Below are 27480 nucleotides of genomic sequence, written 5' to 3'. Positions count from 1 at the left end.
CTACTACCGATTCGTTAGTGACACCGAATCGGAAAATCACCGATTCGGTCCTACTACCGATTCGTTAGTGACACCGATTCGGAAAATCACCGATTCGGTCCTACTACCGATTCGTTAGTGACACCGATTCGGAAAATCACCGATTCGGTCCATGTACCGAATCGGAAAAAATACCGATTCGGACATGATCCGAATCGGAAAACATGCCGATTCGTATGAATCTCCGATCGGGAAATTCCCCGATTCCGACAGTTGGGGAGATGTAGGGAGGCACAGAAACACCGAAATCGGGTCAAAATCGGTAGAATTCACTCGGTATTTACCATGGATTGCAATCAGGTGGTAACCAACTCCAACCCATATAAACAGTCCCAAAATGCATTGCAACTTGCAGGATGGCAGCTTTCTATGTCATTGCGAGGCGGCTACGGCTACAGCAGGAAGGACAGAGGGAATGGCTAAGAAATGAACAGGTCTACAGACAGAGGATAACCCTGTTCATGCTCACTGAGGCTGAGATCCTACAGAGATACAGGCTGGACTCTGACACCATACTTGAGCTCATCAGGGACCTTAAGCCATACTTGGACCACCACACCCCAAGGGCACACGCCATCCCTGCGCACGTCCAGGTGCTATGCAGCCTACACCTGGTAGCGTCTGGCAGCTATCAAAGTGGAGTAGCAGCAGCAGGAGGGGTGAGCCAGAGCAGCCTGTCAAGGTTCTTCCACATATTCCTTGACGCCATGATAGACAGGATGGACCAATACATCTCATTCCCTGCAACCCACGCAGAACTGCTACAAACCAAAGCGGACTTCTACCAGATGGCACACTTTCCCCAAGTCATCGGTTGCATAGATGGCACGCATATTCCGATTTGCCCACCAGCGGACACCGAATACATATACCGCAATCGGAAATCTACACACACCATCAACGTGCAGGTGATCTGCAATGCCAAGTGCACCATCACAGACCTGGTAGCAAAATTTCCAGGAAGTACCCATGACTCATATATATTCCAACAGAGCGGCATATATGCACGGCTGATGGCTGGCGATTTTGGAGAAGGATACCTCCTAGGTGAGCCACATCATCAGACCCCCATAACACATAGTAGGTAGGTGTAATACATGTATGCATGTGTCTAATGTGACCCCTTTCTCTTCCAGGCGACAGTGCATATGCCCTCCGCTCATTCATACTCACCCCCTACCTCAACCCCTCCACACCCAGCCAAAGGAGGTATAACCGGGCCCACATACGCACCAGGAATGTTGTTGAACGGACCTTTGGCATCTGGAAAAGTAGATTCAGATGCCTGCACAAGAGTGGAGGTGCAAGGCAGTATACCCCCATCACCTGCTGCAAGATCATAGCTGTATGTGCAATGTTACACAACCTTGCGGTCAAGAAGGGCACTGAGGTGGAGTTGTCTGACTACGAGGACTATGACGACGACGAAGCTGTGCCACTGACACAGCCAGCTGGGGTGTGTACGCCATGTGATGGCAGATACAGACGTGAGGAGATCACTGAGAACTATTTCTGACTGAGTACAGATGCAAAGACAGCTAAATGTTGCTTGGAAAAAAAAAGTTTTAATAATGATGCACCACAGTTACAGCACTGATGTGCATCAAAGAATGGAGATTGTTAACTCAAATAAAGTCCAGGGTTCTGGTTTGCTCATCCCCCCTTGCCAGCCTATTTTTTGGCCCGCTTTCCAGACCCACTGGGGTGTCCCTCGGCCCCCTCCGAATGGCCAGCAGCATCAGCGGATCGCCTGGTGCTCCTCCTTGGCTCTGATGCAGCGCTGGCCGGGCTGCTGCGGCTGCTGCTGTCTCCAGCATCACCCAGGTCCAGGGCAGGATTGGAGGCGGCGTTTGATATTAACATGGCCTCCATGGCCGTGGTGATCCTGGCCATCCCCCTAGTCAGCTCAGCTGTATGCTGACTGAGCGCCGATTCCTGATTTGAGCTGCGATGGCACAGCTGTGCGGTCGCCGCTGCAAGGCGGGCCATGGCCCGGTTGAGCACCCGGGCATCCCTCCTGCGCGCAACCTCATGCTCCTCCTGCCTGGCAGAGGAGTGGGTGATGGCAGTGGTCAGCCTGCCCAACCCTGCTGCCACCTCCTTATTGCTGTCCACAACAGCCTGGAAACCCTTCACCAACTCCCCCATCTGCAGGTTGTGCTGCAGGAGCTGGCGTTGGCAGGCCATGGTGGATTTGGCCTGTTGGCGCTGGATTTTTACCATCTGGCCCTCCAGGCCCAGGAACACACTGCCCTCCCGTGCTGGTGCAGCAGTGGTGGTGGTGGTGGCACGGCGTCTGGCACTGCTGCCTCCGGCCTGCTGAGTGGGCTGGGGTGCCACTGGTGGTGGTGTGGTGCTGGCCGGTCCCGGAGCCCCTGCTCCCACGACAGGTTGGACGGGTGGCAAGGCCACGGTTGTGGCAGGAGCTGTTGTCGGCGGAATGGTCTGCCTTGTAGGGGAGTTGTATGGTGAAAATTGCAAGGGGGGTGAGCTGGGCAGTACTGGGGAGTGCACTGCCTGGAAATCAATCACCAGGACTCCCTCCATTCCAAGCCCTGGGGTGTCTCCTTCCTCATCCTCATCCTCCTCCTCCTGGCCAGGCTGGCTGGTGCTCGGCCCTGCCACTGCAGTATTTGATGTCGAAGCTCCCTCTGCTGCCACAGTGGTGCTGCCTGATGGTGCCCCTAGGTACAAAGAAGCATTTGTAAACTGAGTGCCGATGTATTACAGTCAGTACAATTATGGCATTCCACATGTCCTTGCATCTCCTTACACCGTGTCACACTGTTTCCTGTCTTGTGATTCTGCACTGACATATTTGGCTAACTTCTGCTGACTACATGTACCATGATGCTTGTCTCTTGTATGTTGGTGACAGTACAGTGCTGGTGTTTGCCTATGCATTGTGTCTAATGGGGAGGTGTCTGGTAGGGTGTGTCATGATGCGCATGCTTCTTACCTGTAGCTGTGGCCATCGCAGTGCTGTCCAGGGTCCCGATCCCTACGATGCTCTCCCTCTCGATGGTGCTGGAGACAATTTCCTCCAGCTCGGTGAGGGGTGGCGCCGGGTTCTTGCCTCCTCCGGTGTGTCCAGCCTGCCTTTGGAGGTCGGCCAGCTTCCTCTTCGTGAGGCTGCGGAGGTCGTAAAACCTTTTCTTAAGTTCCTCAATGGACCTGGGGGTGACTCCAGCAGCATTGACCTTCTGGGCGATGTCGGCCCACAATCTCCTCTTGGTGCTGTCTGGCACGTTGAGGGACAGCTTGCCAAAGAGCTGGCGGTGCACCCTCACCACCTCCTCAACCAGCACCTGAAGTTCTGTGGTGGTGAATTTGGGCTTCCTCTTGTGGGAGGACTTCTGGCTTCCTGCCTGATCTTCCATTTTCTGCTGTTCAGTCTGCAACCTCCTTCTCCCACTGCTGCTAACTGTGTGTTGGGCTCAGGCAGGCTTTCCAGAAACTTCTAGAAACTTCTTAATTGTCTGCACCTGCCAGGGTTGCCACTCCCTGTTTGGGTGGGGGAGGGGGAGCCACCTCATTGGCTGAATCGCCTATTGCCGAGTCGGCTTTTACCGAATCGGTAAAATCCGATTCGGTAAAATCCGATTCGGTATTATCCGAATCGGTAAAAGCCGAATCGGTTCATGCAATGCATTCCTATGGGCTTTTTCGCCATGGGTCTATGATTGCCGATTCGGTTTTTACCGAATCGGCTTTTACCGAATCGGTATTCGCCGATTCGGAAATATCCGATTCGGTGGTAGCCGATTCGGTGTTTTCCGATTCGTTGTTGGCCGATTCGGTAATTTCCGATTCGGACCGAGCTGAATCGGAACGTACCGAATCTCATTACCGATGCCGACCGAATCGGTTTTCATTCGGTTTTTTTTTCCTACATCTCGTTATCCGATTTCAGAATACCGATTCGGCCCGCCTCGGTATTTTGAAATCGGAAAATCGCGTTTACCTACATCGGGCCCCTAGTTCTTTAAAGCTTTTGGCACCATAGGCTCTAGCGCATACACCTGGATGTTCTGCTGCGCCGCTTTTCTTTTGATGTTTACAAAGATGGGTTTAGGAATCCAATACCTTCCCAACGTAACTTTTGTTCTGTTCTCAATGGATGCACACCTTTGAAGTGCTCCATTGTGTACCAATATTTGTGTTACTCGTGAGAAAATCATTTCAAAAGTAATTTAAGAATATTGCTGGCCTATAAATATATAACTTTAAAAAATGTTATGGACACCCTTTTGAATATTCTTCAACTTACGCCTGAACAAATCGAATTTAGATAGATACTATTTGAAAGTGAATTATAGTGTGCATAGACCTCTTTATGAAAATGCATTTCTCAAATCCGATTACAGCAGTGAGAGTTTTTAAAGCTGCAACCTTTTCATGGGTACAATTCTGTTGTTTGGTTTTTTTCTTTTTGTTCTGGCACTCGCATTATGATTCTCCTGACTCATATACTACACTTCTAGGGAGCTACCCTCTGCTTGCATCAAGTTCATGAGCTCCCTGCTACCTTTTGCCTGGGAGAGTGTGTTCAGCACATTTTAAAACAATTTGACATGCTTCTAATACGGCTATATTACAATATATCACCCGGAAACGATTGGCTTCTCAATCTTTTCAGGCAGACTTGATGGTTTTAAAACGTTCTTGCCTTTACCAACGATAGAAACTAGAGCAAAGAGAATGAGATGTGTCTCTTGTCTGAAAATGTTTTAGGGTCCAGTGATTTCCAGCACAATATAGTATTACATGCATGACAGTAGTGCACCCCTCTGGGTTAGCCATATATTTCCCTAACCTGAATAGAGTAGTCAGTTGATTGTGAACAGGAAAACCTTCTTTATATGCGCTTTGTGGGACATACATTTTTTTGTTTTATTGTTCTGTACCATACCTTCATGGTATCACATTGATAATACAAAGGAGGAGTTTGCCTGCCCCCTATTCTTTTAGATAGAACCTCCTACCGATCAATTACAATGCCCCCCTGAACATGCAGGTGGGGCTGGATGAACTGCCTATCCTAATGTGACATCTCTGTATGCGTCATAATTGACTGTCAAAATAAATGCTCGCGGATATATCAATTTTCTGTGTTGTGTTATCCCCAAATGGAGTGTCAGGTCTTCTGCACTGAAACATTGACAACCCCAACAACCAGAATTTAGACATGGTGGCTGCTTCTGTAAGGTGTGGTGGGGTGAGCTGGGGAGAAGGATAGGCCTGTCACTTACACATGCTGTTTTAGACACCTTCTTCAATGTTCATTTTTCCAGCCAATAAGAGTAGTGTGCACAGGTATGCACAGAGTGGAGGAGTTTTTGTCATCATTTACTGACTGATTGCTGTCTTTAATGTCACCTGCTTTGGACATGAATAATCTTAATCGTTCCTTTTTGCAATCAAATCTGAATATTTATTTCCACATGTGTGCTTTAGTTTGATACTAAGACCATCTAAAATGTGAACATACTTCCATATGGAGCCTACAGTGGATTGACTCCATTTCACTAAGCGGCATTTATAAAGGAGAACATGTTATTTTGAAAAGGAAGTGAGACATTTCCTCGCCTCACTTGTTTGTTTTCATTGTTCTCAGGCTACAAATATTATAGTATAAGTGGTTAATTGTACTTCATAGTAACCATTCCCTGTCCTGTTATTCACCTTCAGCTATACATTTTCTCCTGCTTAGATCACTCGTGTTTTGTGGTGGTACTACTTCTCCAAGCTCATCGAATTCATGGATACGTTCTTCTTCATACTGCGCAAAAACAACCACCAGATCACAATTCTCCATGTCTACCACCATGCATCCATGCTGAACATCTGGTGGTTTGTTATGAATTGGGTGCCTTGTGGCCACTGTAAGTACCAGAGAGACTCGTACAACATATGATTACTGATGTTGTTTTATTATAAAGTTGTATAAGCTGACAGTTATCTTTACCTGTAAAAGTATTTACTTGTGGTTAGCTTATGATCTGAAATGACGAGGCATACATTTTTACCGTGCATGTTTAACATCAAGGTACAGTTATTATTATCACTATCATCACAACTTTAAAACACAAATAGCATTGCTCCCACTGGGGTATAAAATCAATTTTTCAGGAAACAATAAAAACATCTTGCTATCCATTGCAATTTCTCTTAATAACGAGGCGGGCATATCTAGTTATCCTATCAAACACATGATAAAATCCGACATTGACCATACTCATGGATCACTGGGCACCTTTAAAGCCTAAGTGAGGTGAGAGTACTTTTTTGCCTGATTCAAACATTGGCAGCCAGGAAGGAAGATAGCAGAAGTGTTGCTCTGGTTATAGCTAGTTTATAGGTGGCGGTATGACTTGACTGTCAGAAACAGCGTGCCATGCCAACTTCATGTATGGTTGGAGGTAATGCCTCCACTCTAGCATAATTGAGGACCGATGGAATAACCGGTGAAACCAGTTTTATTTTAAGCAATAAACCTGTTATCACAAGATGAGTGTAACTCCCCTACGAAAAGGAGTCCAGTACCTTCAGACGGACCCTAAAGATGTGTGGCAACTCAAGGATGCATGGATAATCTTTGATGTCTGGAAGCACCTTGAATTTTGGTTTCATCTTACTGATTGGTTGTCTGTTTTCAGAAATGTTCAGCGCACAAATGACCAAGTTATTGCCTCCTTAGCCATGCAGGTTCCACTGCGTATCACAGTGTATTGTGCCTAAAGCTGCCAAATTTTCCAATCACTTGAAAGCTTTGTTTTTTCTGTGTTGCTTTTTTCCAGCACACAAGTGGACTTTTCCATGTATTTTCATAAATCTTTCATAATAAGCCATGAGACTTTTGTTCCTGGCCAGTGAGGACCAAGCAGTGTAACCTTTGTTATGTTATGTAACTCAGATGTATAGTACAACAAAAGGTATGGAGGAGCTATCAGGGCTGATGGATAAGGTATTCAAGGGTTCCCTACAACATGTTGCATTTCAGGAAGAAGATGGAGAAAGAACCTCAAACTCCCTAGATAATCACATCCTATTGGAACAGCAAATGCTTTTTGGGACTGTCAAATACAAACTAGATATTTCACAGTTCTGAAACTGGATTCAGGTCATCAGATGTGCAGCATTTGCGGATTTTCTCACCAAGGCAATTTAGCGGGCCAAAGGAACCCGAATTGTTAGAGTTTGGTAGAAATTTGCTGTAAACTTTAAATTGTTTCCTCCTTGACGACCTTAAAAACCTGCTGAAAAGTCCTTCGGGGACATCTTTCTGGTGGCAAATCATGAACACCCATACCTGTTTGTGGATCTTATTTTTCATGAAGAGGGCATTCCAGTTGATGGTGGGGGTTTCCACACCACCAGCCGCATAATAATATCAGGTCTATGCCCAGACGTCTTGAAGGCTTTGGAAACTGGTGTCCCCACTTCTATTGACAGCTAAAATGGTGCTGGCGAGAATGTGGAAGCTGTAAATTGCACCCCCAGTAGACAATTCGGGATAGTATGGCAACTTCTAAAAGATGTCTCACCAAATAATCAAAGATCATTTATAAAGCTCTGGTCTCCAGCTTTGAACTACTTAAACACAAAGCGTGGGGTGTCATGCACACCCAGGCTAGGAACTATTCATTTGTTTGACTAACACTCATAAGAACAACTAGATATATCGGACCGCTTCATGTACAAGTTTCCTGAAGCATTCGGCACCCGTCAGTGAACCCAACTAGCACTTCAAGAAAAAGTTGATAGGGCAGGGAAGGTCACACATGGGAAAAGTTGTAAGAGAAACATTTGTATTAACAGGTCGGAACGAACAAGGGACTTAGCCAAAAGTGTGTGTCTATAACGTTGATTTATCAAGTTGTAAGTGGGAATTAAGCTAAAGGACCACATGTAAAAATGTTTCAAAGAAAAATATCTTGGCAAAAAAAGAATGCTTTGATCTGGGAGAGAATCACCACCTCTATGACCTTCTCTAAGTGTCGAATGTGCATCACTGGTCTGTCTATTAACGAATACTAACAAATAGAAATTCAAATTAGGCTAATGATGTATAACCAAGAGTTTAAGTAAAAGCATTTGTGACTAGCAACAGAGAGAAACATTTGGGATGCCAGGGTAACATCAGCGAAGTCTGCACTTCCTAGATACAATGAAAGCTGTTTAGGTTCCACCGTAATGGCTTCATTGTTACAAGTTACTTCAGGGTGAAAATATGCAGGACAGCAAGCCAACTGGAACAGTGATTTTTTTATTTTTTTTATTTTATTTTTATATAAAGAGTTTTATATAGCGCTGGCTAGACCCAGAGGTAGCAGCGCTTTACATGAGAATCAACAATATAACAGAAAATCAACAATGTAACAGAAAAAGTTCAACAATTACACAATAAATCCCCAAAAAATAGGCAATACAATTAAGAGAGGAGAGAAAGGAGAGAGAAAAGTAGTGGAGGGGGCAGGGGAGATGAGAAAGGGAGGATAAGGGAACAGACAATACGGAGAGACGAAAAGAAGTCTGTCTAAAGACCGACTGGGTAGGTAATGACCAGGGATAGAATCCATGGCCCATCTCCCCTATAGCTAAACCAGGTAGCTCCATCGGGCATCAGACAAAAAAGTTCAGTCTCAATACATTGAGAGAGGGGAGAAGGAGAGACATAGAGGGAGGATGCTGGAGGAGAAGACAGGAGGGATGAAAAGAAGTGCAACAATGTGGTTTAACAGTATAACAGAAAAATATCAACAATTACACATTACATCAAACAATCAGCAATACATTAGGAGAGGAGAGAAAGGAGAGAGAAAAGAAGTGGGGGTAGGGGAGGTGAGAAAGTGAGGATAAGGGAAGAGACAACCGTAGAGACGAGAGGAAGTCTGTCTAAAGACCGACTGGGTAGGTGATGACAAAGGAGGGAATCCATGGTCCATCTCCCCTATAGCTAAACCAGGTAGCTCCATCGGGCATCAGACAAAGTAGTTCGGTCTCAAGTGTCGAGGGAAGAGGTTCGCAGAAAAACAGGACGGGAGGGATATTCGGCAGAAAGACGAAGGAAAGTCAGCCCAAAGACCGGCTGGGTAGGTGACGGTCGAGGGGGAAGTCCCAAAACCCATCTCATCTATAGCTATCAGGTAGCTCCACTGCGCTTTGGCCAAATAGCTAGGTCTCAATGGGAAACATTTAAATAACATGGAGGGCAAAATAAATGGAGCGTAGAGGTTAGGGAACAGGGAAGGTGAGAAAGGGAGGATAGGAAAAGAGACAACAAGGAGAGACGAAATGAAATCTGTCTAAAGGCCGACTGGGTAGGTGACGACCAAGGAGGGAATCCACGGCCCTTCTCCCCTATAGCTAAACCAGGTAGCTCCATCGGGCATCAGACAAAATAGTTCAGTCTCAGTACATTGAGTGAGGCGAGAGGAGAGATATAAATAGAGGGAGGAAGCGGGAAGGGACGACAGGAGAGACGAAAGGAAGTCTGGCTAAAGACTGATTGGGTAGGTGAGGTCCAAGGAGGGAATCCCCGACCTTTCTCCCCTATAGCTAAACCAGGTAGTCCATCCGGCATCAGACAAAATAGCTAGCTCTCAAATGACGCGGGAAATTCACAGGTAAACAGGGTGGGGACTAGGGCATGGACAGGTGAGGGCAAAGGTTAGTAGCAGGAAAGAGTAGAGGAGTAGAGCGGGGAGGGGTAGGGGGTAGGTAGTACGGTAAAGGTTCCCATGGATCTGCTGCGAGGCATTCAAAAAGCAGGTCCGTTTCTTCACAGGTGCCATCTTGAGGTTAAAAACGCAGAGTCATAGTACAAATGAGGAGCCACTCCGGCTGTCAGTAGCTGAGAGCAGCGGGACATGGAACTCTGAAATCAAATGACATTGAACACTCAAATATCATATCAGTACAAAGGACCTCACAGACATTCAGTCAGCTCTCGTACATCCATATGCAGTGGTCATAACAAAATAGAATACAACGTGTTTACCTTTACCACCACAGCCACAACACCAATGCAAAAGGGAGTGTCGACACTGGACACATTATACCTTCCACACTAGACCCAACAACAATGCAACATCAAATGAACAGCCACTTAAAGTGCAATTTCCCAAAACACTCAGACCACCTGGCAACGTGTCTGTTGGCTCTCAAACACCTGTCCATTGTATTATGGGTAACTGGCGGTCTGTGGGCACCTTGTATCACGCAAAGTGGGTGTCTGGAAAACACTCAACCTTTTGTAACTTGCTACACGGACATCTTGCCTTCTGTCCTGTACATGGGTGTCTGGCAATCCCTAGACTTCATTTATGTCGCATCATGGGGGTCTGGAACCCCCCTTGCACTTTGTATTCAACAGCACAGGTGTCTGAAAAACCCTCAACCCCTTTATATGTTTTAGTTTTTCAGCAGGGCAATCAGTGGGATCCTACTTTGCAATATATGCATCTAATAACTGCTAAACCCTTTGTATTCAACTAGTTGGACGTATGGATACCACAGAATGGGTGCCTTCTAACTTAATCAGCACACAGTCTTCGCGATCTTAAATAAACAGCTTGCCCATGTGCATGTAGGCCACACTAACTGACTATGGCATGGATCCAGCCGCAGCCTTCAGGGAACGCAGAATCTGTACATGCACCTTAACACACAAAAATCAATCAATTATCAATTCAATCTTTATTTCGTTGCTAGTGCAACATAAAAGAAATACATTTATACAATGATAAAAAAAGTACATTATACAAGAAACTAGTAATTAATACTATGCGTCACCACTATGGAACAGTCAATTATAGGTTACAATTATCACAAATTTATAAATAGATTAAAAATACATCATTACAAGATTAAAAAAATCATTAAATGGACTTTATAACAGCCAAGGCCTAAAATTTTTTTTTTTTAAATTTCAAAGATAAAACAAGCAGAAAAACATGGTCCATATTTTGGTCAGATACACATGATATAATGATTAAAATGGAAGAGACATTTTCAACCTAATGAAATTTACAGCCAAGAGAAATCTACTAATTCCAAACACAATTACTTGGCTGGTATCCGATTTTAGAATTCTACCAGCTTCCTTATGGGATCTAGAGCCAATGAGACGACATAGTGGCACGATCCACTTTTTCCTTACTTTACTGTAACTGTGGCAAAAGAACAAAATATGAAAAATGTCTTCCCTTGTATTATTAGGACATAAAATGCAGCAGTCACTATTTGCCGTCCCCCATTTTTTCTCTAATGCCTTAATTCTCAATATTCCGTATCTATATTTGAGGTACAGGGTTTTAGCAAATGGCGGCCGAACCTCATCAAGAAATGATTCAAAACTAGCCACGTTTTTAACCATTAAAAATTTTTCAGTTAAAGGACCATGGGTTCTGACATACACAGAATCGTGGCTCACATAGGACCAAAAAGACATTTTTACAATTTTCTTAGAGGCCATGATTAAGGGCTCACTCCAGAAATGGGCTAGACCGAGTTTAGATAACCAAGCTCTTACGTGTTTAATCCAATAAATTGGGTTACCACTGTCTAGGTTCAGTACTTCTATCAACCCATTTTTGTAGTCAGTCAGTTCAGGGGTTGTCCACAATCTAACCCATAGAAGTAATGGTCTCAGCATAGCATGATGGTCAGTGTGCTTAATGTTTAAATCTAAGAATAGTGGGACCAATGGAGTATTAGTGGGTATTTTTAGTAATCCCCTAACAAACTTGTTCTCCAGTGTTTCAAAGGTTTTCCTACAAACAGGTCCCCATAGTTCGGCCCCATACAAAGCAGCTGATTGGACCTTGTACCTAAAGATCTCTATTGCTGGGGTTACTGCCTTATTTACACATTTATTATGTCTTTTTAGGATAGGAAGACAATTTTGTTTAAACAATATTTTGGATTTTTCTACCTGGGATCTCCATCCCATTGAGGAGTCTAATAAGACCCCTTAATATGTGAAGCTCTGTTCATATTCGAGCTTATGACCATTTAAAACTAGATTTTTTTTTAAACTTTTGTGCGAGTTTAGCGCCATATATTTAGTTTTTTTTTACGGTAATTTCTAACCCTTTTAAAGAACAATATTCCTGGAATCTATCAAGTAGAATCTGGAGGCCCCTTGGGGTTTGTGAAATGAGAATCGTGTCGTCCGCGAAAAGTACGCGTTCCCCACCCAATCGAGGCGAATCATTATCACAATTCTCCATGTAAGCCGCAATGTCATTGACAAAGAGGGAGAATAATGTGGGAGCCAAAACGCATCCCTGGCGTACTCCTCTTTTTATTGGGGTTGAATCTGTGAGTTCCCCAATCGGGCCCCACCTGACCTTGGCATAGTTCTCCTGATGCAGGCCCATCACCAATTTTAGGAGTTCCCCAGGGTCTGACACATACACAAAAATGCAGCAGTTCTTCACAGTGAAATAAGATTATCCCGTAGATTAACAAAAACAGACTAAGAGCAAAAGACAAACAAGTGTCCAGTTTTAACTTAGCATTCCCCCTTACCAATTGAATAATACAGTAAATTTCACCAGGGAAACATGCAGTACACACAGTTCACACTTTTGTAAAATGGCTGTGATTAAAGATCGAGCGCAAAAATACATCAGTACAAAAATATTGCGGTAAAAACACAGAAGACAAAAATATCAATATTATATACTCATAATGTAAAATACAAAAATCTGTTCAAAAGTATTGTTATCCAAAATATCAACATTACATTGCGAAGCATTTTTATTTAATTGTTATTAACATTACTGTAATCTAAAATTAAAGTAAATTACTATTTATGAGATTAATGTATTTAAAAATAAATCTGACTGAAAAAGTAACATATGCATTGACTTATTAAAAATGTTATTATTAAACGATGCATTACGATAAATTATAGACCAAAATTGCCTACTAAATAAAAATACATTATAAATGTAATTTATATACTAGAATAATGAAATAATGGAGAAGTACATTAACATATAAGTATTAATCATTTAAATGTATTCAGCCACTGTAATAATATTTAATATTATAACAAATTTAATATTTTAATATTTTCTCAAAACTGTAAATTCTTGTAAATAATAAAGATTAAACACAAAAGAAGTGTAATCTAAAAAAAATGAAATATTCAACAACAAAAAATGTGTATATGCTCATAATATATTAACAAATTTCACGTGGAGTATATATAGTAACCTACCTCCAATCCAAAATTATTGATAAAAATAATCCAAGAAAAATCTATACAAATGCACTACTTTAACTCAAAACCTCCCTAAAATGGAAAATATGTATACATGTGGAATTTACAATGGACAAGTCTAACTCCAGCTTTGTTCTGAAAATGTCCCTTCTTCTCCCATCCAGGCTCTAAGTTGGGAGGGGGGGGCGGGTGTGTGTGTGTGTGTGTGTGTGTGTGTGTGTGTGTGTGTGTGTGTGTGTGTGTGTTTGTTTTCTCTCTCTGGCAGGATGGCTCATCTTGCCAACAACTAGTCCTACTTTGTCACACTGTTTGGGAGGACTACTTGAAGGCCAACTACACCTAGTCTTGTTACCCAAGACACAGGCAGCAGGCACCAAGTGGTTACAACAACTCAATGTAAATAAATTGCATTAAATGTGCAAGTTACATGTAGGCCGATTTCCCAAGGTTTTAGAGACAGTGGTAAAGTGCACAAAGTCCTAATGCCAACCATAACAAATATCGAAAAGCAAGGTGGGTAAGGCAAACGTTTGGGGGGAGACCGCACCACGAATGTCAGGTCTAACAAATTCAAAATATGGGAAAAGATAACAAGGACACTGTGTTCTACACATAAAGTATATGGTAGTAAAGTACACTACCCATATAATAAGAATACCACCTTACATCATGGCAAAATTAAATAAAAAAGGTGAACACAGATCCCAGAGGTTAACTTAAAACTGAATCTGGGGCTACGTAATGAGAAAACGAAATGGAGGACTAAACAAAAGGTAGGGAGAAGGAAATTTGAATAAAACGATCTACAGTTATATAACATGATCTAGGGATACTACTTATGTACTTAGATGAGTTATTGCGCAGAGAAATAGAGAGAAGATCTTTAATGCACCCCCAGGGAAATACGCCCAGTGGAGTATTTACATTGAGGAGCAAGGGCCCTCCCACCAAACTTGCCTCATTATCAGGCAGCTCCTCCTTGGGCTGGCGCTGCAGTTCCCAATGGGCCCCTTAGGTGGGCTTTTTTCCAGAGTTCTTTTGATTAGTTCGCTATAGCAAGCTTGTAGTGTGGGGCCTAGTGTGGTGTAGACTGGAGTGGAAATGAGTGAACTACTAAAATTAATTAAGGGCCTCCACGTCTCTAGTTTATTATAGTGGTGGTCCTTGTTACGGTATAAAAACAATGTGAAGCTAGAAGGAAATAAGGTTCCTTCCTATTCTCATAATAAAGTTAGGATCAATAGCTAGTCATCATGTTTCCTGCCATAAAGAGATTCGAGATGATCTATGGCAATTTGTTAGGTCCTATTGGTATCCTAATTAACACTAGATTGGGACCCAACTCTATGACCCACCTACAGGTTGTGGGAAAACTAGTATCTCCTACTCCTAATGGAGATACTCTCATGAAGAAAAAGATATTAAAAGCCTCCGATCTGTAGAAAAAATTAAAGAAGAAAAGCATACATTGTTGAGTATCTCTATTGATGTCTCTATTGATATGGCTTGACAAGTTCATTATGCAAACTGAGTAGCACAAGCAGGGACTAATATCAAAGTGAGCACAGCGAACACCTGTGTGTATGATGCCATAAGTAATGACTGAAGTGCAACACACACCCTACATGGTAAAACACCCCACACACAGTTCTTAATTTGAGTTGGTGGTGTCCGGTGCTCAGCATGGGCACTTAATTGACATCACTTGTACCTATGACAGTCTGCCACCTGGTGGTGCTGTTTTTAGAAATCACAGCTAAGCAAACAACAGCTGTTTATTAATTCAATATACATAAAGAATGGCTAATACCTGCCAATAATGCCAAAGCCATTCTTTTAACTTAGGGGTCCTGAAATGGTTGGAATTGTGACACTTTCTAGGAGTGTGACTTATTAGTTACGCTGTTACTGTAATTGGCAGTGGGCAGTGAAAGTGGCCTGCTGCCTAGAGCCCTGGAACGTATGTTTTTTTTACAAATTAACCATCGCCCACGCAGTAGTGGAATGAATTCAGGTGATAGGCAGAAATCCTTATCCATGCCTTACCCTTGATGGAAAAAATATCAGGCCCCTTAGGTGTCGTAGGATTCATTTAACCACTCAATGTGTGATTTCTGAAAGTGAAGACGCGTATTGTTGCCATAGTTAGCCACTTGCAAGGGATTTCAGGTGGTGCTGTGAATTAGGTATTTCATGACTTAGGGCACTAGCTGGTAGACTTACTACCTCACTACAATCCTGGAGGTGACAGGGTGGGGGAAGCAGCAGCTTCACTCGCATCTGTACTCGCCCCTCAGACATGCTGCACCGTTATCACGTTTTGACGTGTGTGTGGCACATCAGTGGGAAAGGAATAAACATGTAAATGGAACCAATTCTGCAACATCTTAGATGTAGATGGTAAAAACGTCCCAAAAAAGATCCTTGCTGTGAAAACTATATTTTGGTCAATTATCTGAGAGAATGATGTATGGAGAACAGCACAGAGTAAAATGATAAGCTCTGTCATAGAGAAGTCGAAGCGGGTACCAAAAATCATTTATAGTCGGTTGCCTTGAATGGTTGCTAGTGGAAAAACGGAACAATGGTTGATAGACACTGTTTATTATGGACATTTGGGAAACATAAGGGAAATGGTGGGCTCATTAGAGGCCGATAATATGATGTACTACAACACAATCGAACCCTACATACAGAATTCTGAATAGAGTTATAAACTTGGTTAAAGATTATCACAGGGAGATGTTGTATTGTGTAAGTTAGAAGGCACCGCTAAGGGGTAGGAGAGATCCTTTATAGAAGTCAATCGCTTCACTGGATATCATCATTAAGTCCCTTAATGTGAGTGTGGAGACTGGACACCCAGTAGTAGACAAAGGGGTCACTTGAATCCTGCAGTACCTAAGGGGCAAGGGTAAATATTTCTGCCTATCACCTGAATGCATTTCACTTCTGTGTGAGGTGTTTTACGATGTAAGGTGCTTGTTCTATTGCTGTCATTACTGATGGCATCATACACACAAGTGTTTACTATGCTAACTTTGATATTAGTCTGTACTTTTTCTACTCCACCTTTTTTGTATAGTTAATTTGTCAAGCCAGATCAATGGAAATGCTGAACGATGTATGCAACTCTTCTTTCATTTATTCTACAGGTCAGAGGCTATTAATATCTTTTTTCTTCATGGCAGTATCTCCATAATGAGTGAGAGATACTAGTTTTCCCACATCTTGTAGGTCGGCAATAGGGTTGGGCACTTCACCACTTTATACTCATGTCCCACTTCAGTGTAGATTAGAATACCAATAGGTCCTGATGAATTGCCACAGATCATTTCGACTCTCCTAATGGCAAGAAATATGTTGCTTAGAAATTGATCCTAACTTTATTATGGGATTAAAAAGTAACATTATTTCCCTCCTGCTTCACCTTGTTTTTATCCCTGAACAAGGACCACCACTATAGTAAATTTGTGACGTGGCGGCCCTTAGTTAATTTTTATTTTAGTATTTCACTCACTTCCATTCCAGTCTACACCACTCCATCACCCTCACTACAGGCTTGCTACGGCGAACTAGTCAAAAGAACTCTGACAAAGAGCCTCTCTGAGGGGCATGTTGGGCATTTCAGCGCCAGCCCAACGAGGAGCTGCCCGATGATAAATCATTCCATCAAGTTTGGTGGGTGAGGGCCCTTGCTCCTGAATGTAAATACTCAGTTGAATGCATTTCTCACAGGGGTTTCACTAATGGTGCCTCACCCAGTGATAATTTTAGTAACTGCATACTCCTTATTTATTAGATAATCTATAAATGGAAAAAGACTAATATCTTGAATACTTTTTGACAAGAAAATGACATTTTAGGTCATGAGAGAGGAAGCAGGGGGGGTTTGAGTGAGAGATAGAAAAAAACATATGCACTACATTTTGGATTGTGACTTTTGTTTTATATAAAATTTGACAGAAATGGACATAGCTTGATAGCTTGGTATGTTAGTAATCAAGAACCATGCGCTGGCAATGTATATTGATTTCTCTCTCTTCAAGGTTTTTTCTTTCACTTGCCAGTATTTTGCATTTAAATACATGGTAGATGTTATTGTTTCATAGTAAAATTGTGTTGATAAAAAAAACAATAAACAATTGTTGCAAGAAAAGACATAAATAACTTTGCACGGTTGATACACTATTTTTATTATCAATGTAAATATATATTACTTAAACACTACCCTCCCAAACCCCAAATAAACCCCACAACTCAAAATTCGCATTAATTACATAATTTAAAACTCTGTTAAACATGTGAACTAGAAATGTTAAAAATAATAGTAAATAATTAAAAAAACTACTACCTACCCAAAACCACCAATAAACTTTACAACCTGAAATAAAAATGAAATAAACAATTTAAAATGTATAAAATATAAATGAATAAATACGAAATAAGTTTTCTCATTAATTAATTACATTTAATACATACTAACAAGACAACCCACCCAATGCCTTGATAAATCCAACTTGAATTTTTTTTGCTTTACTATCATTTTATGAAAAGAAAAAAAAAGTAAATTTCACGATAACATGAATAATGAAATAAAGGCATAATACAGTACAATAAAACACCAGAAAAATCATTACTATGTTCAAGTATATCTTTTTTTTAAAACTTCTATTTTATTTTTTGCATAAAGACTACCACCAGGTCAAGAACACCAAACCATCATATGACCCTCTGCGGGAGCAGATCAAATAGAGGCAAAGATTGCCACAGACTCCCTCCCCACCTGGTATACCCCCCATCCCCTTTCTGGGCCATATTACCCAACTACTTGCTGATAGGGGTAATCTCCACTGAGTTCACAGGGAGGAGTTGGGGTTCGCATTTCAGTTGTCATCTCTCGCTGGGGAAGCAGTCTGTGACGCCCCACTGTCGCACATCAAACCATGGTATTGTCTCCAGCTTCCCCATATTCAGACTTACCTTTTAGAGTAGCCTTTCAACCTCTCGCAACCTCCATGTAGTGGGATCATTCATGTTTCTCACAAGTCCCTCGTGGGGGCCAGTGGGTTCCCCCAGCGCCTCGCTATGTCTCTTTTGGCCAAGGCAAATCCCAGCAAGCAGAACAACAGCTGCCTCCTCGGCAGTTCCACATCTCCCGGGATACTCGACAGGGCAAACTGTGGGGTCTCCTGGATGGTAACTCCCAGGATTTCAGACCCAAGAGCAGTTAGAGGGCTTTCCCCATTCTGTGGAGACTGCTTCTGTTGTAGTACACTCTTTGAAATATTTTTAACTGAACAAGCCTGAGATTCGCCTTGATTGCCACCTCGCTCGGTTGCATCAGTGCTGCCTCCCAATCTACATCTTCCATGTCTCGTATTTCTCGTTTCCCATGCTGCCTTAAGGACTGTATAGTGTCTGGTCTGTTATTGATAAGCGTCCGGTACATTAGCTAGATTACCCTTGCTACCATTTTGTTTCCCAGTATCCTGCTGTCTATGGAGCTACTGTCACTCACGTCTTCCCAGCCTATTGATTCTACTTTTAGGGCATTTAGTAGTTGGTAGTAGTGTACCTCCTGGGCGGGGTGGACGTCTTATTCCTCCTGTACACTGCTGAAGGGGTATAGGCCTTCTGCGCCCACCATATCTCCCAAGTTGGAGATGCCTATTAAGTCTCATTTCTTACCCCCACCAGATTCTTCACCTTTTTCACCACCTTGTGCCCTAGGTAATGAAATCCTTCTTTTGAAACTTGTATGTTTGGCAGCCTTGGTATGATGTCGTTCCACTCCCCTTGGCAGAATAGGATCAACCTATTCCAGTTAATTTTATAGATCACTCAAAGTTAGAGAAGATTAACAGGACAGCCAACAGTGACAACACAGCGTCAGACAAAAATAGCAACACATCATCCACATAGAGCGATATCGTCTGTGGTTCTCCTACCACTTCGGGGAAACCCACTACGTTCCCTCGTATTATCACCCAGGATGCCAGGGGTTCTATCCAGAGGGTAAACATCAAAGGAGACAGTGGGAACTTCTGGGATAGAACTCCATTTACCTTCACCCTCCATTGTAGCTTGCAGTAGAGCAGTTGCACACACCGGCAATACTTTGGGCCAAAACCCAGTCTCCCGAGTACCTGAAACAAGTATACCCAGCATCTAGTGAAAGTAGAGCCCTGGGTTCCCGACTTTCCATTGGGTTCTCTAGCCAGCTATGTAGACCTTGAAGATTCTGTCTATTCGCCGTTGAGGTCATAAAGCACATGTATTCCCTATGGATTAAGAAAGATATGACTTTCACAAGCTGAAGAGCCAAGATCTTTGTCGGTATCTTAACTTTAAGGTTCAAAAGAGAGCAATCCCTGGTTTCTGTGGTTTCAGGATTACCATAACCATTGCCTGTCACAGGTCAGGGGGTAGCTCACCCACTTCCTGCGCTGCATTGAACATGGCTAGCAGGTTGGGGCACCGGACACTGGAATCTCATTGGGCCTGGGGTCTTCCCGGGTTGCATGATTCTCACTGCATCAGAGATATCCTGTATGGAGAGTTACTGGTCAGGGTAGTCCCGGTCGACCAAGTCAAGCTGTGGCAGTGGGATTTTCTCCTGGAAGGCCACCATGTCTGCCTCAGTGGCAGTGTGCCTTGTCTCACACAGCATTCGATAGTATGATGGGAAGGCATTAGTAATCCCTTAGTTGGTCATAATGTAGGTCCCCTCGGGATCCTGGATTTTTCCACCCATCTCGCCGCCTCTTCTGGTCTGACGATCCTCGCCAATAGGCGCACTGCTTAATCCAAAACTTCAGACAGCTTTTGCAGTGAGATGCGATAGTGCTTCTTAGCTTTCTCATGGATTACGGTGTGGTATGCCTTTTGTAACTCCTCCAGGTGAAGCAGCATCACAAGGTTTCAAGCTACGTGGTGCGCTTGTTCTGCCTCTCGCATGGCAGCCTCCAGCTGTGTTAATTCGACCTGTCTCTGTGCTTTCTTCTTGGCTATTATGTTTTTATCACCCAGGATGCATGGGGTTCTATCCAGAGGGTAAACATCAAAGGAGACAGTGGGAACTTCTGGGATAGAACTCCATTTACCTTCACCCTCCATTGTAGCTTGCAGTAGAGCAGTTGCACACACCGGCAATACTTTGGGCCAAAACCCAGTCTCCCGAGTACCTGAAACAAGTATACCCAGCATCTAGTGAAAGTAGAGCCCTGGGTTCCCGACTTTCCATTGGGTTCTCTAGCCAGCTATGTAGACCTTGAAGATTCTGTCTATTCGCCGTTGAGGTCATAAAGCACATGTATTCCCTATGGATTAAGAAAGATATGACTTTCACAAGCTGAAGAGCCAAGATCTTTGTCGGTATCTTAACTTTAATGTTCAAAAGAGAGCAATCCCTGGTTTCTGTGGTTTCAGGATTACCATAACCATTGCCTGTCACAGGTCAGGGGGTAGCTCACCCACTTCCTGCACTGCATTGAACATGGCTAGCAGGTTGGGGCACCGGACACTGGAATCTCATTGGGCCTGGGGTCTTCCCGGGTTGCATGATTCTCACTGCATCAGAGATATCCTGTATGGAGAGTTACTGGTCAGGGTAGTCCCGGTCGACCAAGTCAAGCTGTGGCAGTGGGATTTTCTCCTGGAAGGCCACCATGTCTGCCTCAGTGGCAGTGTGCCTTGTCTCACACAGCATTCGATAGTATGATGGGAAGGCATTAGTAATCCCTTCGTTGGTCATAATGTAGGTCCCCTCGGGATCCTGGATTTTTCCACCCATCTCGCCGCCTCTTCTGGTCTGACGATCCTCGCCAATAGGCGCACTGCTTAATCCCAAACTTCAGACAGCTTTTGCAGTGAGACGCGATAGTGCTTCTTAGCTTTCTCATGGATTACGGTGTGGTATGCCTTTTGTAACTCCTCCAGGTGAAGCAGCATCACAAGGTTTCAAGCTACGTGGTGCGCTTGTTCTGCCTCTCGCATGGCAGCCTCCAGCTGTGTTAATTCGACCTGTCTCTGTGCTTTCTTCTTGGCTATTATGTTTTGAGGCATGTCAAAAAGGACAGTCAGAGTCACAGGGGAGGGCACTGAAACTTTGTTTTCCTCAAAGTATTTGATGGATGCATACCGTAGACCTTATTCCATTTCAGCATCCCAGCTGCTAAGGCGCCACCCTCCACTCTTGATGTCAGTCCTTGTCTCCAACACCACCATGAATGAGCCCCGCTGGGATGAAGACATAGTCTAGTCGAGAGAAATTCTTGTTGGGCCGCAAAAACTAAGAAATAATGTCTGACTTCCGGGAGTGAGGCTCTCTTCACATCTAAGATACCTAATGCTCTGAAAAAAAGCATCAGGTGGGTCTCCGCCCAGCCGCGCCTTAGTGGAATATATACAGGTTCTTGTCCATTACCTCATTGAAGTCTCCCACCATCACGTGTATATCTGCTTCCATCTCCAATATATGAGACCCAACTGCTTCCAGGGCAGACTGTAGTAGTGTGGTGGTGCGCGGACACCTGAGGCGATCACACAGGTATATATATATATATAGAATATATGTATTTATTCTAAACACACCCTACTAGTCTCTTTATGAGGCTAGAGGTAAAAGCACATATGTTACACTTAATATCACACAGTAAATTAGCACAATATAAGTTGAGCCCTAGGGGCATACCAAACCATATATTAAGAAAGAGGTATAAGAACCACAACTTGACTAGACACAAGGTCTAGAGCCTGTAGAATCGCTAGGCCCACAAGGAACCACCCAAGGTAGTGACACAGGGGACCCACGGGGACGCGTGCAGTGTGTGAACACAGCCGCGAATTACCGTTAGCTTCTATGGGGAAAGTCGTGGTTGGAAATTTAAAGATTAAGGACACTTGGAAGAGGACTTTGAGCAAACCCCTTTAGACTTAAGGGGTTCTAGGGCCAACACCCACTGGAGCACCGTAGTACTCGAGTTACCTCACCCAGGGAAGCCGGGTGCATAGGTGTCTTTTGGTATCGGGAATCGTTGTCGTTTTCAATGGCGATCTGCTGCAAAGTGCTGCTGCCATAGTAGAGGAAAGTGTCTGGTGTGAACCAAGCCTGGATCGAAGATGAGAAGAACCTGAAAGCTGAGGGGACAGAGTCTGGGTCACTAGCCAGTGACCAGGGGCACGATAGTCGAATGCCCACCGATGTCAGGTGATTTCAGGTGAAAGAGGTGAAGCTTGACTCTTCAGCCACGAGGACCAGGAGACTTCGACGACGACCAGGAGCTGGAATCGAGCTGTTCCACGAAGGATGTCGAGTGCTACGGCGTCGGTGATCGGATTTGACCCAACAAGCCGGGGCAACAGCAACCCATGCAGAAAGTAAAGAAATGCTTCGGTGTGGACCAGCAAGGTCCGAGGGACTCACCATGCGGTGGAGAGTCAGGGCACAGCACGTCTGGAGCAACCAGGGAAGCCCAAGGAAAATCAAAGTTGCCTTCACAGTGACCCACCAGTCGACGGACCAGCGATTGTGAAGGAGCCTCGAGCTGAAATGCAAGAAGCGGGCTCACGGAACACTCGTGGAGTGTAGGCCCACAATCTTCGGTGCAAAGGTGCTCGGGGCTTGGGCTACACGAAACCCAAGCGCAGCCTCAAAGTACGATGAGAAGCTGATGCACTTGCAAATGTGCACGGTGTCCAGGAGTTCCGGTCCCAATTCACTCGTGAGGGCTCAGCTTTGCTGGGGACTCGGGTAGGCCTCCGAGAAATCGGGAAATCCTCTTCCTGGGCTGCAATACTTCGGGAGCTTCGGAGATGCAGACCGGCAAATGCTTCGTTGGTGCCTGCCTAGCAGGGGAGTCACTCCTTGACCACAAGGGAGATTCTTCCATCCTCTAGTCTTGAGTAGAGAGTCGAAGTTCCAGGATTCAGTTTCAGAGTTTCATCCAGGTGTAATCTAAAGTCCTGTAGCCAGGGGTTCCTTTCTTATACCCAAGAAAGAGGTTGGTCATACTCTGGGGACCCACCTATGGGAGGGTCTGGAAAGAGGGGTGGCTACACCCATTTCCTTTATCCAGTTTCGTGCCAGAGCAGGGGCTGGTAGCTCCTGCAACCGGTTTGAACTAGACTATGCACAGGGACATCAAATGTGCCCCCAATGCAGACTTCAAAGCACTCTCTGAGTGCACCCACCCACCCCCAATACACTAAAGCTTGTCTGGGGAGTGATTACACCTCCCTGTGACAGGAGACCTATTGTCCAGGCCTCCCCTGCCGCAGTTTCGGTCAGCAGCTGGAGGCCAGACTCGTGTCTGTGGCTGCAGCATCCATTTTGTGATGCCAGGGCTCTTTAAAACTGGTACCAGGTAGAACGGTGTGTACATGTTTCTCCCTCTAGAAGGATGTAATTCTACCCCCGCCGCCAGGACTGGCGGGGGGGGGGTAGGATTCCAAAGTGTTTGACACCAAGACTTTTCAATGTGTCGACATCTGGAAGACTCTCCTCTCCTTGGGGACTTTTACAGGTGCTTTACTCTCTTGGCGGGAAGCTAAACACTGGTCACTACCATAAACATCTTTATACTTGGGGCCACTTTAAATGAATGGCCAGAAGACCCAAAACTGTTTTTTAAGGTCCTTTCATTCCGTTTTTCTATAAGAAAAAGATAACAGTTATACGGATTTATCCACATTTCCAAGGACCTACGAATATAAACATTGAAAAGCCTTGAAAAAGTTACTCTGTAACGGAACACGTGTAGGCTGTTTTCCATCTTTGCCAATGGAGAGGGCGTATGATCTCGACCTCCGTGGACTTCGCAATGAGAACAAAATCTCTGTAAAGGAAGATAAATTTGTGTCTTGAATTACATCTTGGCAATTGGTTGTACACATTTGTATAATGCGTTATGATTGAATATTAAATAACTATTTTTACAGATTTATTTCCTGCGAGTAATTACATTATTGGTGGATCGTAACTGTGTCGCACTATATGACAATTGTTAAATTCATGTAAGAGTGCCGAAGTACAGTGGTTTTTGTGCTTGTGGAAACCTATTGAAGACACTTCACATTTGGTGACAAGCTGTGTAAACCTGCTTATCTGATAGAGACATCTAGCAGCAGATTCCTTACCTTTGAATTTCCTAAGGCGTCAGACTGGATCTCGAAGATTTTTTGTAAGTATTACCACTGTGCGCCGGTAGGTGGTGTCGGTCGGCTCCGCGTGACGTTGTCCGAGCCGGGTAGTGACGTCCATGTCTCCTATATAGGCACCACCATGGGTCGCCGATGTCCGTTCTTTTCTTTCCAGTGCTGATTCAAGAGAAAAGTTACCCCTGCTTCAGTTTTTCGCAGGATTTTTGCAGCTTTTTGTCGATCTTTTTGAGGTTTCCTCCTGTTGTATCGAGGATGTCTTTAAGGAAGACAGGTTTTAAACCCTGTGGCGCCTGTTACAGAGTCATGTCAGTGTGTTTGTGGTGTTTGGAGCGTGACCACAACTCCAAGTCGTGCTTCGACTACCGGGCCATGGCACGAAGGTTTTGAGGGAGCGGTCCCTTAAGCTGCTAGTGGCCTGGCATGTGACTCCGCAGAAATCACGGTCTTGCTACTCCAGAGGAAGGTCTCAAAATTGTTCCGGAGTCCACAGTCCTCTGTCCCACTTCAAATCGTCAGGGCACTCAGGTAAGAGGCAGCAATAACACAAGAAGTCAAAGGGTGTTTCGACTTCTTTTTGTCCGTCGGCCGTCGCTACAAAGGAACATCTGCATTTGAAGCCTTGTTTCTCGTAACCTGCGCCTGGGCCGACTCAGCAGCTCCCCAGTTTTCCGGAAAGCAGAGCAACACCCGCTCAAAATAATGTATTCTATGAGGCCAATCGCTTCATTGAAATGCCAGAAACCGGTCCCCGGTAGCTTGTCTCCTTTCTGGTAAAGAATTGGCTTGGTAGTTTAGTCTGCCCTGTTCCCATGATGCACTGGGCCAGGGACAGACTGATTTGCATATAGCCAGGTTCTGAGCTGGGATGGGGCAGTGAGATAAATAACGGTGATGGATCAAGCCCTGATCTTTGTACTGGGTAAGAGTGGTCTGCTCAATTCAGACACTCTGTTCATCACCACCCCCTTTTGTAAATCGATTTTGGCCACTATAGGTGTGGCAGGGTATACTCAGACATGAGTCCCTTTCTCACTGCTCCATCAGGATTCAAGCAAGCCGGGCCGAAGAGGCTGAAATGCCAGAAACCGGTCCCCGGTAGCTTGTCTCCTTTCTGGTAAAGAATTGGCTTGGTAGTTTAGTCTGCCCTGTTCCCATGATGCACTGGGCCAGGGACAGACTGATTTGCATATAGCCAGGTTCTGAGCTGGGATGGGGCAGTGAGATAAATAACGGTGATGGATCAAGCCCTGATCTTTGTACTGGGTAAGAGTGGTCTGCTCAATTCAGACACTCTGTTCATCACCACCCCCTTTTGTAAATCGATTTTGGCCACTATAGGTGTGGCAGGGTATACTCAGACATGAGTCCCTTTCTCACTGCTCCATCAGGATTCAAGCAAGCCGGGCCGAAGAGGCTGAAATGCCAGAAACCGGTCCCCGGTAGCTTGTCTCCTTTCTGGTAAAGAATTGGCTTGGTAGTTTAGTCTGCCCTGTTCCCATGATGCACTGGGCCAGGGACAGACTGATTTGCATATAGCCAGGTTCTGAGCTGGGATGGGGCAGTGAGATAAATAACGGTGATGGATCAAGCCCTGATCTTTGTACTGGGTAAGAGTGGTCTGCTCAATTCAGACACTCTGTTCATCACCACCCCCTTTTGTAAATCATGTCTCCTATATAGGCACCACCATGGGTCGCCGATGTCCGTTCTTTTCTTTCCAGTGCTGATTCAAGAGAAAAGTTACCCCTGCTTCAGTTTTTCGCAGGATTTTTGCAGCTTTTTGTCGATCTTTTTGAGGTTTCCTCCTGTTGTATCGAGGATGTCTTTAAGGAAGACAGGTTTTAAACCCTGTGGCGCCTGTTACAGAGTCATGTCAGTGTGTTTGTGGTGTTTGGAGCGTGACCACAACTCCAAGTCGTGCTTCGACTACCGGGCCATGGCACGAAGGTTTTGAGGGAGCGGTCCCTTAAGCTGCTAGTGGCCTGGCATGTGACTCCGCAGAAATCACGGTCTTGCTACTCCAGAGGAAGGTCTCAAAATTGTTCCGGAGTCCACAGTCCTCTGTCCCACTTCAAATCGTCAGGGCACTCAGGTAAGAGGCAGCAATAACACAAGAAGTCAAAGGGTGTTTCGACTTCTTTTTGTCCGTCGGCCGTCGCTACAAAGGAACATCTGCATTTGAAGCCTTGTTTCTCGTAACCTGCGCCTGGGCCGACTCAGCAGCTCCCCAGTTTTCCGGAAAGCAGAGCAACACCCGCTCAAAATAATGTATTCTATGAGGCCAATCGCTTCATTGTTGCGCACCCCGACCCCTCTGGCGTGCCTTCGGGCCCCACAGGGTTGAAGGGGGTTCCATCTGGTTTCACGCAGGCGGCTCCAGTCCCAGCTCTAATGGGACCTGAGGGATATGGTCATGGATCTGGACCGACGCCGGTTGTGTCCACTACGACCTTCCCCGGCCACAACGTTGCTTCTTTCATTTGGAATAACTCAATAGTATTCCCCATCACTTTTTTGGAATGAAGTGGATGAACACTGTAATGTTCATAGATTTCTTCTGTTCTGAACATATCCACTTTTTCAATTTGTCCAGTTGACGAGTCAGTATCTTCTTCTACAGTTACATCTTCTACTCCCACATACACATTTTTTATAGTACTGATTATTTTTTACAAGCGAGCGACGCAGATTCTGGTAGCAAACTGGACACATCTCAAGATACTGCCATGCTTTCTCCCCCTTCTGTGGCTACGGAGGAGGGAGCTACATATGCAATGGTGGTGCGGAGGGCAGCTGAGGTCCTCGCCCTCCAGTTTCTCTTGGTGGCAGTCAAGATTAACATCTTGACGGAGGTGTTGCAACTGGGAGTGTCCTTCTCTGAACCCTTACACCTGTTCAACAAAGCCCTCAATTCTGCCCTTCTGGGAACCTGGTCCAAACCCATTATAAGGTTTCCTGTGAATAGGACGATTGTCTGCCGCCACCGCCCTGCTCCAGAGGACCCACATTTCCTCAACCAACACTCTACTCCGGAGAGCTTT

The 27480-nt window shown here is 44.6% G+C and overlaps 1 protein-coding gene across 1 annotated transcript in view; it reads left to right on the top strand.

The window, feature by feature from the left end:
• The window catches only part of ELOVL5 (ELOVL fatty acid elongase 5), a 515314-nt gene that overhangs the window by 285742 nt on the left and 202092 nt on the right, over positions 1 to 27480 (top strand). The window contains exon 5 of the mRNA XM_086926429.1: positions 5753 to 5924. Within this exon, the coding sequence (XP_086782555.1) occupies positions 5753 to 5924 (172 nt within the window). The remainder of the gene's footprint in view (positions 1 to 5752; positions 5925 to 27480) is intronic.

Source organism: Lissotriton vulgaris, chromosome 6, assembly GCF_964263255.1.
Source record: "Lissotriton vulgaris chromosome 6, aLisVul1.2, whole genome shotgun sequence".
Lineage (NCBI taxonomy): Eukaryota > Metazoa > Chordata > Amphibia > Caudata > Salamandridae > Lissotriton > Lissotriton vulgaris.
Note: the sequence above shows the minus strand (reverse complement) of the source record. Positions and strands in the feature narration are given on the sequence as shown.